General features: G+C 39.1%; 1 protein-coding gene across 8 annotated transcripts in view; it reads right to left on the reverse strand.

Moving 5' to 3' along the window:
- Window positions 1-223: 223 nt before the first annotated feature.
- LOC143029611 (uncharacterized) overlaps window positions 224-15,253 on the reverse strand; it is a 212,481-nt gene continuing 197,451 nt past the window's right edge. For all 8 annotated transcript variants that reach the window (XM_076192349.1, XM_076192347.1, XM_076192341.1 and 5 more), the window contains one exon: window positions 224-10,761. In XM_076192349.1, the coding sequence (XP_076048464.1) occupies window positions 10,720-10,761 (42 nt within the window). In that variant the 3' untranslated portion in view covers window positions 224-10,719. The remainder of the gene's footprint in view (window positions 10,762-15,253) is intronic.

Here is a 15,253-nt window from a genome sequence, read left to right on the forward strand (position 1 = left end):
ATGTATGGGGAATCTGCTTCATCCTTGAAATACAAATCCATTGGGAAGGACTCACAAACCAGGCTATTATAGCCATCCTTCTTGGTTTCTAATCTGAACTTATTGTGTCACTCTGCTAACACTCCAACCAATATTGAAAAAGCTTTCATGATGTGCTCAACCCCCTTTAAAGTTAATGTAGCTTCTCCCCCTACATGCAAAATATTGGTAGTCAAACTCAACAATCGCTTTAGCAAAAGATTTATTACAAAATTTCTTAAAAAGAGATGACAGCAACAAACACTCGCAGCAGCACATCTCATGAGCTGCACGCACACATTCTTGCACGTAGCACATGAGAGGCACAGCCAGCAGCTTCCTCACACGCAGGTCTTGGTACGCACACTTGGGCTGGTACCACACCTCACATTCTGCTTCTGGTACGCACACGTGTTGGGTACCAACCACCATGGCAGACGGGACCACTGCTTCTATATATGGGACCATTATAATAACATCAGAGGGTACTCGTACACTAGTAGTGCGCTGGGAGTGTATGTGTGTGCACTTTTGTATTTGTCTTATGGAGGGGTAGATTGGGTGAAGGGTCAGGTTGGTACTGTCATTCACTTGTACCATTACATCTGGGAAGGGTGAAGTTGAGTTGGATGAGCCTAACATATCATTCTGGCTGTAATGTGCACTGGAGCTGGCCAACTTTATGGGTCATTTCAATACACACCGGTTGCTTGTGTGCACTCTTTAGTTACTGCACATCTGGAGCACCCTCTAAGTATGGGGCATTCTCGGGGTAAGTATGATCGAAGACTGGCGCAATACTTCATTGAACCAATTTTTGTCCAGGCAACCTTTCACAGTTGGAAGAGCAATGTGTAGTGCAGGAGGCTGGGATGAGCCATTTGCTAGGTCTAAATCCCTTTGCACATTGCTCTTTCAACCTCCACAATATGTGTAGACAGAACATGACTACACTTGACATGAAGGTCTGTACATGAGTAAGATGATGTTTGGGTTCAAGACTGGGTTGAGCTGGATTAGTAGCAATTTTGGGTATGATGAATTATCAAATAAAAATTGGCTTGTACACAAATGGGGGGTTTTGATGGAGTCTTACCAGAATGGAAGCAGTATACCCAACCAGTTTATGTACTATCCCTTATTGAGCAAGGAACTCGATGCTAATCATATTTTTCCTTTTTTGGGTTTAGATCAAGAAGGTTGTCGGGCATTAAAGGATACTGTCAAGATTCAGGGGATCTATTTTTAACACAGAATTTGGGTGTGGCTCCCTGAAAAAAGGGCCATCAGGTTGGCTTCAATTTGACAAATAATGTATTTGCATGAACTTGACAACAATAGTTCCTGAATACTAAACATGCTTGACATTCTGAGTACTTGGGCAGGATGAATGGTGACACAAATACTTGCAGTTCTCAGGACAAGATTGTCGTCTTCATAGACAATGTTTTGGGATATGTACCAAACACTGACCTTATGGTAACCAATGACATTTTCTTCACTTACAAATGGAATATTTTTCTAGATCTTTTTTTATTACATATTTTTCATTTGCCCAGGTTTGTTGAATGATACCACCATCCCAGGGTATCATCTATCTGGGATGTAAGCCAGTATGAATTAGGGTACCAGAGACTGGACATTCTAATATTCAAGTTATAATTGTTTGTTTGCCAAACTCGATATTCCCTGAGGTTTCAGGGGGGGAAAACTTGAAAAGTCTTGGTAACATGGAGGATAACATATATGTAGTGATCTCAGTCAGATGAATAAAAAATATATTTTCAGCACCCACACCTCCCAGACAATGAAACAAATCATACTGTTCACACTTGGAATTAAGTGACAGGTATATGATCATAATATGCCTGTCTAGTATGACTATATATAATGCCTAGGATGGGGGCTGGAGATGGGAAAGGTGCCTCAACAGGATAAGGATGGTTTTGAAGAAAGAGTTTCATGGTGTGATAAAGTTTAACTGTCAAGAGTTAAATGGTGGCTGTGGTTGGCATTACATTGGGTTTCATATGAAACAATAGTGCTGAGGATGATAGCCGAGTGATTAATGGTACCAGGAGCACCAGATAAAAAGACAGCTGCTCAAGAAAGTGTCATAAGATCCAATTTTCCTGAACTAATGCAATTAATTAACACTATCATGTGGCTGCATTGTAGCAGAATAAACTGAAGATACATGAAATTTCTCATACTCTCCTCTGCAGTCACAAACTTCTTCATTAAGATAACATCAAATAGGTTCCAACCTTTTCTTCCATCTTAACTTGATACTGGCTGCTGTACTTCACAATAGATGAGGTGCTACACTAAAATTTGCTTCCAATAAAGGGCAAAACATTACCAAATCAGAAAACAGTATCAAAATGGCTGACTGAACCTCTTCAACAATATCAGAATGAATCAACTATACATTACTTTAGAACAGGGATATTGTGGGATAAAATAACTCAAGACACATCAATTCATTAAATAACAAAGTTTCTCCTTGCCCTTCCTAATCCAACCTTAAGTTTCCTTTTAACTTGTTCACACAACACAATAGCATAGATTTTGTTCAGCTGATGTCATGCAACTTCACTCTGGACTTCACGGATGTCTTAGTTATTCAATCAACCCTTCAGTGTCAGGTTCACACCTATGTACATACATACCAAAGGGCCCTTTCTCCTTACAAGGGAGGTGGCTAAGTTCATACCTAAGTCTAATAAAAATGGAGACACACCTTATAAATCATGACATGGTCATGGGATATGACCCACAGTGGAACTGCACCATAGTGTAACTGAGAGATAAGATTGAATATAGTAGATGGGGGAGTTCAGATTTCAACTAACAAGTTTTTCACTAAAGCAGCAGAATCATATGGGGACATGCTGAGGGAATCTTTGTTGAATGGAAATTTGCTACATCTAATTAGTGACTAGGTATAGGGGCTAGTCTTGGATGATGACTCACATTATGCTAAAACAAGTTTGCAAATGGTCTGGTCTGGTTCTGAAAGCATTGTGAATAGGCTTATTTATTCATGGTTTAAATAAGCTTTGGTCATTTTAAAGTTGATTGGTTCAGGAAAACATCAATTGAATCATAATTCAATGGTCAAGGTTACTCCTCTGATGGATACAATTTAAAAGAGGGTCCTCAGGGTACACTAAGCAAATTGGGATATATTTAATTTAAAAATAGTTAAAATCATGTTTCATGAAGTGTTTTAAATATCTTGAGAAAAACAGCATTGTCTTGTTTCCTTTAAGCATAAAGGCACATTTTATGCATCTTGTTCTGGGTACTGCCAGAGTTTCATTAAGGTCCTGGGCAAACCTGTTTTCTGGGATTCTAGATCTACGAAGAACTGCTTCAGGACAGGAATGGCTCACATGAATGGCTGGCTTTGTCAGAAAAAATCTAATCTTTTTCCACAATATTCAAAGATTAAAAGAGGTCAGGAGTGGAAGGAGTTCAAATCCTGCCTATGGTCCACATGACCTGACTTCAGCTTTTAGGCGTGACCAAGGGAAACCCCCATTTTTCACATGTAGCAATGACCCGTGCATGGAGATCTGTCTCACTGTTAGTCTGTATATTATCTATTTATAGAATATATATATTCATAATACAAATGCATGGTGTTATGAACAGCTTGGGATTTGAGGGAAAGACAATGACTTTTTAAATTTTCCATTCTAGTTGACAACATGGCTCATGCAACATTGCTGCCCAAGGGTGGTTGATCACAGGTGTCCCTGAAACAAGTGGCAGGTTGTTGTCTTTTCCTCAAATCCCAAACCATTCATTACACCATGCAGTCATCTATCTATCTATATACCAAGGGCCCTTCTCCCTTACTAGGGAAGTAACCAAAGTCAAAAGGCAGTCACTCCCACCCATTCTTCTCCTATCCACCTATTCCTCCCTCACACCTCAGTTCCTCAAGGATGGTGGGCCGTCCCTGTTTCCTGCTCACTACTCTGAGTCAGAAGCATTGCAGAAAGACATAGCAATGCCAGTTCACTTAATCAGCAACCCCCCTCTCTGTCCCCTCATGCAAAAAAAAAGGGGGGGAGAAATCCCTTCAGGTTGCATCAACATATCATTCACATGTAACCATTCCCCAACCATTCCTTCTATGCAACAGAGTATCATCTCTACACAGCCATTCTCCACTCATCCAATCTCCTACCTACTCCCTTCTTTGCTCAACAGACATCCTCCTCTTGCTCAGTGCCCCTTTCACCCCATCCATCCTTCAGTCATATATGTGTATATATATATATATATGAGAAATTCGCTAGTGAACAGTGACATCAATCAGATCATTTTTATGGCGATCACGCATAGGACTCGAACCTACTGCTCTGAGGCCAAGAGGCTACCGAGACGGTGCCTTAATCTGCTCGGCTACTGGAGGCACAAAAATCTCTGAACTCTGAATGCTACGGGTTCCCGAGATTAGGAAAGATCACTGTCTGCAACCTCAATTCCTTTTTCACTAGAGAGCCAACCTCACCTCATAGCAGGGGGTAAGGACCAGAACGAATCCCTTTAACACTTCGCCTTGACCCCCAGTAGCTGAACGGGTTAAGGCACCATCTCTGTAGCCTCTTGGCCTCAGAGCAGTAGGTTCGAGTCCTATGCACAATAGCCATAAATATTATCTGATACATATATATACATATTATATATATATATATATATACCCCATAAATAGATAACATACAGACTGATGGTGAGACAGACTGCCATGCACAGGTCATTGTAAAAGAGGTTGTATATTATGTATTCCCCCCCCCCCAAGTGAAGTCGGAGGAAATTTACAGCTGCCCACACAAGCAATCACATGAACAGCTGAAGCCACCAATGAAAAAGCAGTAAATATATATATATATATATATATAAATGTATATATTATATAAAAATATATACACACATATATATAAACAGAGAGAGAGAGAGAGAGAACCCCTCTTATGTGATGGAGTGATGTGGCAACAGCGTGGACTCACAGGGCTTCACCCGGATGCATAGTAAGGGCAGACTACATTAAATTCCCTGCTTCAAAAAGTCTTCTGTAAGGAGGAACTGTTCTAGCCTCCTATGAGCATGAATTTGAGACACTGAACCAAATCTAATTTAGAATTAAATTCAGGCAAATTTAATGAAGATGAAATGTGCACTGTCATGGACTTAACAATAATTAATTTTCTTCAGTGGATAAATCAATATATAGGATAAAGGAATTCCCATATCTAAGAAGAAAAAAAAAGATGCAATTATGTTTTATAAAAATTTGAGGGTCATTCTTAGTGAGGGATTTGGAACTTTACTTATTTCACACTGTGAAATAAGGCAAATCTTTAAAAAATACTACTTTATGCAGAGGTTAACTGTGGACTTACTTGTGTATCAAGGGCAGATTTTCAGAAGATAAACTTATTAAATGTGTGCAGTCTAGTAACATGTTGACAACAAAATGGAGAAGAATGAGTTTAGTTTATCTGTACTTTTCTTTTCTATCTTTTATTTTAACAGTAGGGTGGAAGGGAGGGAGGAAAAGAGGAGAGAGTCGGGGGTAGGGGGGCTATTCATGGATAGTTTATTGAAGCCACAAAACCAGATTTAAAAGTAACTTGAAACTATGGCAAAAGGTAATTACTTTGCTCAAAACAAGTACAATTAAAGAACATTGTTCAGATATCTGTACCACAACCAAAATACTTCTGCATTTTCTTAAATTCAAGTAAATTAACTGGCTTTCCAATTACTCACCATCTAGTAATGGACACTTCTTTATGACAGCCACAAATTATGAACAACTTTAAATTGCATCAGTGAATTACTTTTGGTTTTCCCTCATGCTTTTTTTCCTCTTTTAAATATTTACAATGCAGGGGCCAATGATGGGTATCTGCACATAATGGTCCTGCAAGATACAGTGAAATTGCCAATTTTCAAAATTCATCAACCCCTTACTTCCATCAGGAATTTCAACCCTGAGGGGTTCACTATGTCTCTGGACTGGTCCTAGGCTCTCTCCCTGTCAACTTCAGCTGTATTTCTTACAATTTTTCACACATCGAGAACTGGCAACTGCTTTCCTCTCCCTACAAATTTTAACGTGACATAGACAGTCTCACACTAATAGCACACAGGTGACAGTCTTGGGTTTCTTCCCAGAGGGATCTGTGTGAAGTTCTAAAGACTATTTGCAGCCACTGTGGGGCCATAGGTTTTCCAATTAGTGAAACTCAGCAATGCTCAATTGATTTACCATGCATTCTAATCTTAAGGAATCAATCAAATCCACAGCCCCAGGTCTCTGTTGCAGACCCCAGGTAACCAGTCACAGCCATCATTTCGGCCAATAAGTCACTCACAGAAATATTTTGTGATGTCTTGATAGGATGAGAGTAAGGCAGTGTAGAATAAAGTACTCTTGCATCTTTTGTGTGGCAGCTACAATTGATGTAGTAAATCTACACTCAGATCAATTCTGAGTTGCCAATGTTTTAATGCAAGTAGACCAGAATGGAATCAAACCAGTGTGGTTCCTCAATAAAACTGATCATTAAATACTCAAAAAATTCATGTTAAAATAATTTCATGTCTAGTGCTATCTAGCAGGGAATGATGGCAAAATCAATGGCACCTCTAACAGGCAACCTTCCTCAAGAATGTAAAAAAGAAAAGAAAAAGAAAAAAAATGAGAAAAAAAAAATAATATATATATCAAACTGACAAGGGTGTTTTTCCCATGAGTCTGTACTTAAATTATTCACTTTGAGTATACTCACTCTGTTAGTTATATAGTTTCAGTTGGGTAATAATTATATTTACAACTGCCAGGATAAGCCTCCTCCATACGTTTACATAATTCTACCAGATTTGTTCTTGGTAACTAATACAATCTCCTGCAAGAGACCCAGGGCAATGGATTGATTGATTTACAATCTTTTTCAGCTGCAAAGTGATCCTAAACTACGAAGGAACCTTAACTGTCCATTTTCATTCCTGCTTCAGCCTCCACCAGGAGAGAACTGCAAGGCATTACCCAAAACAAAATGAAGAATGTATGCCATGGTGTTGTTGAGATTAATAAGGAAGTACAGAATAAGTCAAGTTTAATCAACTTCAGATTGGTGTAGTATGTGGCAAAGTTATCATTAATTTTTAAAGATCTAATCAAGTATTACAAGTCCACTATCTACTTAACGTGATCTTTCTCACACTTTGCACAGCATGAGTCTAATTTTCAGTCGATTGTGAAAAAGTTGACCAGAAAGTGTGAGGTTAGCTTAATTATAAAGATCAGTGCATGGAAAAGCTACAGTTTCATTGTGGATAGTTAATATTGACAATAAAATACATTTTCACTTAGATTAATAGTCTAACATAGCCATGAAACATGCTTAGAATAACTTTCAATTTAATGATAGTGATAGTCTAGATTGGCCAAAAAAGGAACTCTCAGAATTTTTATGAAAACTAAAGTTAACTTGGGGATGGGAATGGGTGAGCTAGATTGATATTCTAAGTAAATAGGCTTGAAGAAATGTAATCTTTGCCTATCAAAGCCTTAACACTGTAGATTGGAACAGAATAGTTATAGAAAGGAGTTGTGTGGAAAGCTGAAAAGAAAAATTGTTTAGTTCAGTAGTATTGTTATACTTGGACTAGTTTTGGACTAGTACAAAGTCAATGATACTGAAAGGTTTAGCTCAAGTAATGTTTGTTGGGGTGGGAAGCTATTTTAGTGTTGGATTTCTAGTAACTTTGGAAGTGATGAATTAATGATGAGGTGCTTATGTACATGACATGATAATCTACTATAGTTGCAAACATGAAAATCTATTCCTGGTGATGGCTACCTATCTCCAGTTTGAAAAAACTTTATGGTTATTTTATTTTTAGGGGGGGTGATAATTATTTCTATTTTAATGATTTATACAGAGTTGGTGCAGTTCCAACATATATGGATGATTTGGGTTGTCTACATACAAGAGCCGCTAACAGCCACAATCAGCCCTAAGGTGTAAAACTATCTAAACTTTCTTGTTCAGCATGTCAAAATGTGCAAGGAGGTAATACATACAGGAGACAATGTTAGGTGAAACAGGACAGGGGGAAGTTTTGAGGGGAACAGTTACACACACATCTGCCTGTCGCTTTGCAATGGGGATGGGGATAGTAATGGTTACACAGGATTGTGAAGGAAGCAACAAAAGAGCAACAACGTAGAGCAACACGCAAGTTTTTTACACCGACTAAACATAACACACAGGTAAAATATCTTAGTCCTTAACTTCTTACATTACTTAATCTTCTCCGTAGCCCTCCCTCCTTGACAATGAAGTGAGGCCGAATTTGTCTACGATTTGGCAGTGGTCGCTGGTTTAGGGCCAGATCAGGGGCAATCTGAGCCGCAAATCTTTTTTTAAGACTTTTTGGATAATTTATAGAAATCTTAGTTTAAACACCAGGTACTTGGTTCCCGCTCTTAGCCTATCACATGGGACAGACCAAGGAAGAAAATGGTTCAGATTTTCACAAAAAAAGGCCAAGATGGATTGAAAGGTAATCAAAAATAGAGAAATTTTTCATAAAATGCAAATGCACACAAGGTACATTGCAGCAAGTTCACAAACTGCAAGCACACAAGGTACAAGCAAGTTACATAACTATAGAAAATCTTTTCTTCCTCTGGTCCTTAGAAATGACAAGGCTGCAAAAGGCTTCTAGTCTAGAAATCATCAAAGAATAAACGATTTCATTACAAAATATACATTTCATCAAAATGCAGAGGAAAATCATAACTTATAATGACAATGAAATGAATAACCCAAGCAGCCAAAGTACATAAAATTCATTTCAAAGAACATCTAGGAGACGTACTGACGTCCCAGCACACAATTTACCTCAAATCTCAACTGTCAACTTTTAAAAAATTTAGTTAGCGACAACAGCCTCAGACTTGGTAATATTGAGGAAATTTATTACATCATCTCAAACTATCTCTTATCGTTACCAGCTTGCTCATTGGCCATTTTCTACACCTAATTCTTGTTGGCTTATCAACTTGCACCAAACTTGGGTGACTACAAATCAAAAGCGGTGAGATTATTGGTCTTCCCCTTCAATCCGGGTACTGGAGCTAAGTCACTGTCTCTCACATTAAAAAGCTTTGCAGACTTTTATTTTTTTTTTTCACTTTTTTTTGTTCTTTTATTGAGGAGTAAAGTATAAAAACATGGAAACTGTGTCTTGTTCTGTAAGATACAACTCGCTTGAACATCATATTTTCTTAGTAATTAAGAGAAAAATTTAACATGTTGGGTTCCATTTTATTTGAATTTTGAATGTATAAAACCTGCAGCAGTAGCAGCAAGGATGCAAAAGGCACACGTCGGGTTTAGCTTCCGATGGGGCAGTCAATTGGAACAAGAACAGCAGGAAGTTTCTACTGTAAACTGTACTACTTTATGAAAAAATAATGAAAAAATAAAAAGGGACAGAAAGCAGATAATTAAATGTTTCAAATCCGAGAACAATATCCAATCATCTTGAATACTGTAAGATATAAGAAAATAAGAAAGAGGTATAAACTGAATAAAATAATATGCATATGTGTACTGGAAGTTGAGGGTTTGATCTGCTCTAGGTTTTCATTTACTACAGGGTTTCTACTTCTACAGGTACCACTGAGGTCCTCTTTTTATTTATTCATCCTTTTTTTATACAAATATCCTCCTTGAATTTTATAAGCTTTGCAGAAACTTATGTGAAACGATTCCATCTTGAAAGGATTTACTGATGACATTGGGTAATGAGTTAGTTTATAAAAGGTGCTAAGCTTGCCATCAGATTATTTTCTTTCTTTTTTTTTTTTCTTTTTTCTTTTTTTTTTTAAGATATGTAGGAGTCCCTTCTTGCCACTAAATCATACACACCTACGCACAATGACAAATCAGCACACACATTTATACAAAAACATTCAATACATATGTGCACATATTCATACATACACAAATACATGCACACACTAAACAAGCATACCTACATACACAAACACACAATGGGTATAAGCAGAGGAAGCCTTTTAAAATGCACTTGGATATCACAGACTGTAGTGTCGAGGTTCTTTTGATGGTGAGGTTGTGGTGGTGTTTTCTGTGGTCCTTTCACTCAATGTATATCACCTTCCTCATTCCAAAGTTGAGGAAAATGAGTTCTAACTTTAATTACAACAGTTATTATGTATAAATAGGTTGATGGGTTCTATCCTAAATTGCCACAGGTAACACCAACTAGTTATTTATAGAAAATAAAAATACAGTTTCTAGTGTAGTGTGTCCCTTTTGGTTACAAATTTGGGTGAGTTCAATACAAATTAACTCAGGTAACAAGAGAAGCAGCACAGATGACAATGAACTAACATCAGGTATCTGTTAGTATCAATGTAAACAAAGTCTTACATGTTGAAAAATATGTTCATTCGCACACACTTGCTCTATAACACCAAAACACTACTTTTAAGTGTCTTTCTTCCATGAATATACAAAAAATCACAACACAGTTTCTTTACACCACTGAAAAATGTACATCCAGTAATAACAGTCACTAATGATCAGGTTTTTTTTTTCCAATTTGTGAGACTTGGCGATTCGGACTGTTCGACTTGCACGCTTAGTTGGCACAATGTTCTGAATGCTCCTCCCAGGCTCTAACCTGTAAGTACAAAGCAAAACACGATTAGACATGTGCAAAGAAAATTAGAATTAATACAGAGCTTCTGGAAGATGTTAGAATAAAAAGCCTCACAAAAGCAAGAAATAATTCAATCTCCTTGAAAGTGGCAGTTGCCGACACGATTGACGAGTTAAACACCATATGAGGACGGAGCCTTTATTTGTACGATGTTTCGCTTATTACAGCTTTTTCAAGTACAAGTTGAGATACAAATGCTTGAGATTAAATAATGGGAAAGGAGGGAACTGGGAGAGAAAAGGGGGGGAAGGAAGAGGAGGAGGAGGAGAAGGGGGGGTTTGAACACTGGGAAAGGATGAGAATGCTGGCCCAAACGTCCGTGGGCAAAATGTCCACAAAGGGTGGTTTAGATATTTAATATGTTGCTGGCCATGGGTAGGGGAATTAATATCTAAACCACCCTTTTTGGACATTTCGCCCACGGACGTTTGGGCCAGCATTCTCATCCTTTCCCAGTGTTCAATCCCCCCCCTTTCTCCTCCTCCTCCTCCTCTTCCTTCCCCACCTTTTCTCTCCCAGTTCCTCTTTTCCCATTATTTAATCTCAAGCATTTGTATCTCAACTTGTACTTGAAAAAGCTGTAATAAGCGATACGTCGTACAAATAAAGGCTCCGTCCTCATATGGTGTTTAACTCGTCAATAATTCAATATCTTCATGTTCTGACCTTCAACAATCATACGAGGATAACCTTAGAAAAATATGGCCCTTTATTCACAAAAAGCTACACACATACATACATATATCGAGCCCCTTCCCCCTTATAAGGGAGGTACCCAAAGTCAAAAGGCATAAATCCACTCCCACCCATTTCATCCCCACATACTCTATTCCCATTCACCACCCCTCCCTCCCTCTTTTCTTGGCTCTTCCTGGATGATGGGTCATCCCTACATCTTGCCCACTGCCCTGGGTCAGAAGCAATGTAGCAAGACAGCACATTCATAGCAAAGTTGCTTCATTTAATTGGCAACCCCTCATCTCTGTCCCCATCATGCAGAAAAAGAGAAGACGGGGAGAAATCCCTTTGGGCTGCATCAAACATTCTCCACCAACTCTCTTCCATGCATCACAGCATCATCCATACATAACCATTCTCCATTCACCCCTATCTTGTCTTCTCCCTTTCTTCCTCAACTGACATTCCCCTTTTTCCCAATGCTCCTTTTCCCCATCCATCCATCTCATCCTTGGTTGTCCCCTCTTGTTCAATCCCTCCACCTCTGCCTTCCACATCTCCTTTACTAATCTTTCTTCACTTATTCTTTCCATGTGTCCAAACCATCCCAATACTCTTTCATCAACTCTATCTCCCAATTGCCTCTCCACCCTTGCTATCCTCCTCACCTCCTTGTTTCTCACTCTATCTAGCCTAGTAACCCCTACCATACTTCTCAGGCATTTCATCTCAAACACATTTAAACTCTTTCTCTTATGTTCCATGTTTCTACCCCATACATTGCTGTTGGCACAATCATCCCTTCATACAATCTCCTCTTAGCATCCATTCCCAAATGTCTATTTCTCATTACACTTTTTAAATCCCTAAGGCATTTATTTGCTTCTCTCAATCTACATTCTACTTCCACCACCACTCCTTCCTTTCCCACCACATTCACACTCAAGTATCAAAAGCTATCCACTTCTTCTAGTCTCTCTCCCTTAACACTCGCATCCAATTTGCTGCCATCCTCATCACCTTACTTTTACCCACATTTATCTTTAACTTCCTTCTTTTGCACACCTTCCCAAACTCCATCACTAACTTCCTCAATCCCTCCTCTGATCCTGCTAGTGCAGTGTTATCAGTAAACAACAACTGACCTATTTTCCATTTTTCTCCATTTTCTTTAACCATCTCCAATCTCTGGCCCATTACCCTTGCATTTACCTCTTGCACCACCCCATTCATGTATAAATTGAACAGCCATGGTGACATGACACATCCCTGGTGAAGTCCCACCTTTACCTCAAACCACTCACCCTCTCCATTTCTAATTCTAACACAAGTTCTACTATTCCCATAAAATCTCTTGACTGCTCTTAACAGTTTTCCTCCTATCCCATATATCTGCCTTCCTGTCTACCTTGTCATGAGCCTTTTGCTTTCTCACATATCTGCCTTAACATAAAAATCTGATCCACACAGCCCCTACATGTCCTAAACCCACACTGTTCCTCACCAACTACTCCCTCTGTTCCTCTCTTAATTCTCTCAATCAACAAACTGATTCCTCTGAAACTACTACACTCACACTTGTCCTCTTTTCCCTTGTAAAGAGGAACTATACAGGCACTCCTCCAGTCCTCTGGCACTCTACCTTCTTTTAGACAACCATTAAACAATCTCACCAGCCAGTCCACCATCATTGTACCTCCCTTTTTCAGACACTCCACATGACACCCATCTAACCCAGGTGCCTTACCAGCTCTCATCATTATAATAACTGCTTTCACCACATCTTTTCTTATTTCTCCTCAATTTTCCTCATCACAGTCATTTCCTTTGTGCTTCCCACTGCAATTACCTTTCCCTCCCTAGCCACCTTCACATTTAGCAACTCTCTAGAATACTCTGCCCATCTTCATCTTACTGCTGCCTCTTCCATTATCATCTCTCCATCTGCACTTTTTACCTTTTCTTCTCTACTTGATTCACCTCCCCTTCTTTTAGTTTCCTTCCAGAGCATCTTTTTATTACTCTCAAAATTTTGTAATACACTTACCCCATTGCACATCTATTCTCCTTTATGCATTCTTTATCTTATGCTTTACTTATCTTGTCCTATTTTGCAACCAATCTGTGAATGTTTGTTTCTTCTCTTCTACAACCTTCTTTGCTATATCATCCCACCACTCACTACCCTTCATTCTATTTCCTCCTGCCCTCCTTGTTCCACACACCATCTTTGCACACCTTGTGACTTCCTCCTTGAAACATCCCCATTCCTCCTCTACTCCTAGTTCTGCCTTATCCTTCACTCCCTCCCACTCATCTCTCAGCATCTTCTTGTACTCCTTTTCTTTCTCATTTAAGTAGTTTACTCAAAGCACCTCCCTACCTTCTGTCCTTTTCCTCATTCTCCATCTATCCTCCATCCTTAACTTATCTTCTACCAAAAGATGATTTGATATTCCCCCACTCTCTCCCTTAAGAACATGTACATCCAAAACTCTTCCTACTCTTCTTCTGAATACCAATATATAGTCCATCAAAACCCTATCTACCACCCTTTCAACCACCACCCTCTCCCATGTGTATTTATACTTGACTTTCTTCCTAAACACTTATGTTTGCTATTAACTCTCTTTCTAAACACATCACCAGCAACTCTCCATTATGATTTTTTCTTGACATTCCACACTTCCCAACCACTCTGTCCATTGGTTTATCTCCTACCATTGAGATCTCCCAATACAACTACATTGACATTTCTACCTTAACCCTCTACACATTCATTTAAATCTATCCAGAAAGCCTCCATTTCCTCTACTCTCTTCTCACTACCAGGCCTATATGAGATATACAAGGGGAAAGAATGGCAATGAGCTGGGAATGAGTCTTAGAGGAGAGAGGCTGGAGAATTAGGCAGTTTTAAGTATTTGGGGTTGAATGTGGCAGGAAACAGGGGAGGGGGGTGGAAGTAATCTATATATCTAGTGAAGCAAGTAAATGTCTTGGGGGGAATGAAAAGTGTAATGAGAAATAGACATTTGGGAATGGATGCATAGAGGTTATATAAAATTGTGATTGTGCCTAGGCAGAAGGGAAAAGTTTAAATATTTTTGAGATGAAGTATCTGAGAAGTATGGCAGGGGTTACAAGGTTGGATGGAATGACAAATGAGGTGAGGAGGAGAGCGGGGGTAGAAAGGGACATGGCAGATAGGGCTGATGAAAGATTATTGGGATGGTTTAGACACAGAAAAAATGTGTGAAGAAAGATTAGCAAAAGAGGTGTTGAAAGCAGAAGTGACTGGAGTGACTTGAGGGGACAACCAAGGATGAGATGGATGGATGAGGTGAAGGGGGTTTTGAGCAAGAGGGGAATGGCTGTAGAGCAGGGAAGGGAGGAGGCAAAGGATAGGCTTGAGTGGAGAATGGCTATGTATGGATGATATTTTGATGCAGCCCAAAGGTATTTCTCCTGCATTTTCTCTATTTTCTGTACAAGGAGACATGGAGGGGAGTCATCGTGTTAATGTGCTGTGTCTTGCTGCACTACTTTTGACACAGGCAGTGGACAGAAGATAGGTATGACCCTTCATCCATGAGGAGCTAAGATAAGAGGGAAACATGGGTGGTGGAAGGGAGTGGAATGGGTGGGAGGGGGTGCATGCCTTTGATTTGGCTACATCCCTTATAAGGAATAAGCCCTTGGTATATATAGTTTCCAATCACAACAAAATCATCTGTGATGGGAAAACAATTATAACAGATTCCTCAAAAAACTC

The sequence above is a fragment of the Oratosquilla oratoria genome, chromosome 11 (assembly GCF_046742065.1).
Source record: "Oratosquilla oratoria isolate Oo_2021 chromosome 11, ASM4674206v1, whole genome shotgun sequence".
Classification (NCBI taxonomy): Eukaryota; Metazoa; Arthropoda; class Malacostraca; order Stomatopoda; family Squillidae; genus Oratosquilla; species Oratosquilla oratoria.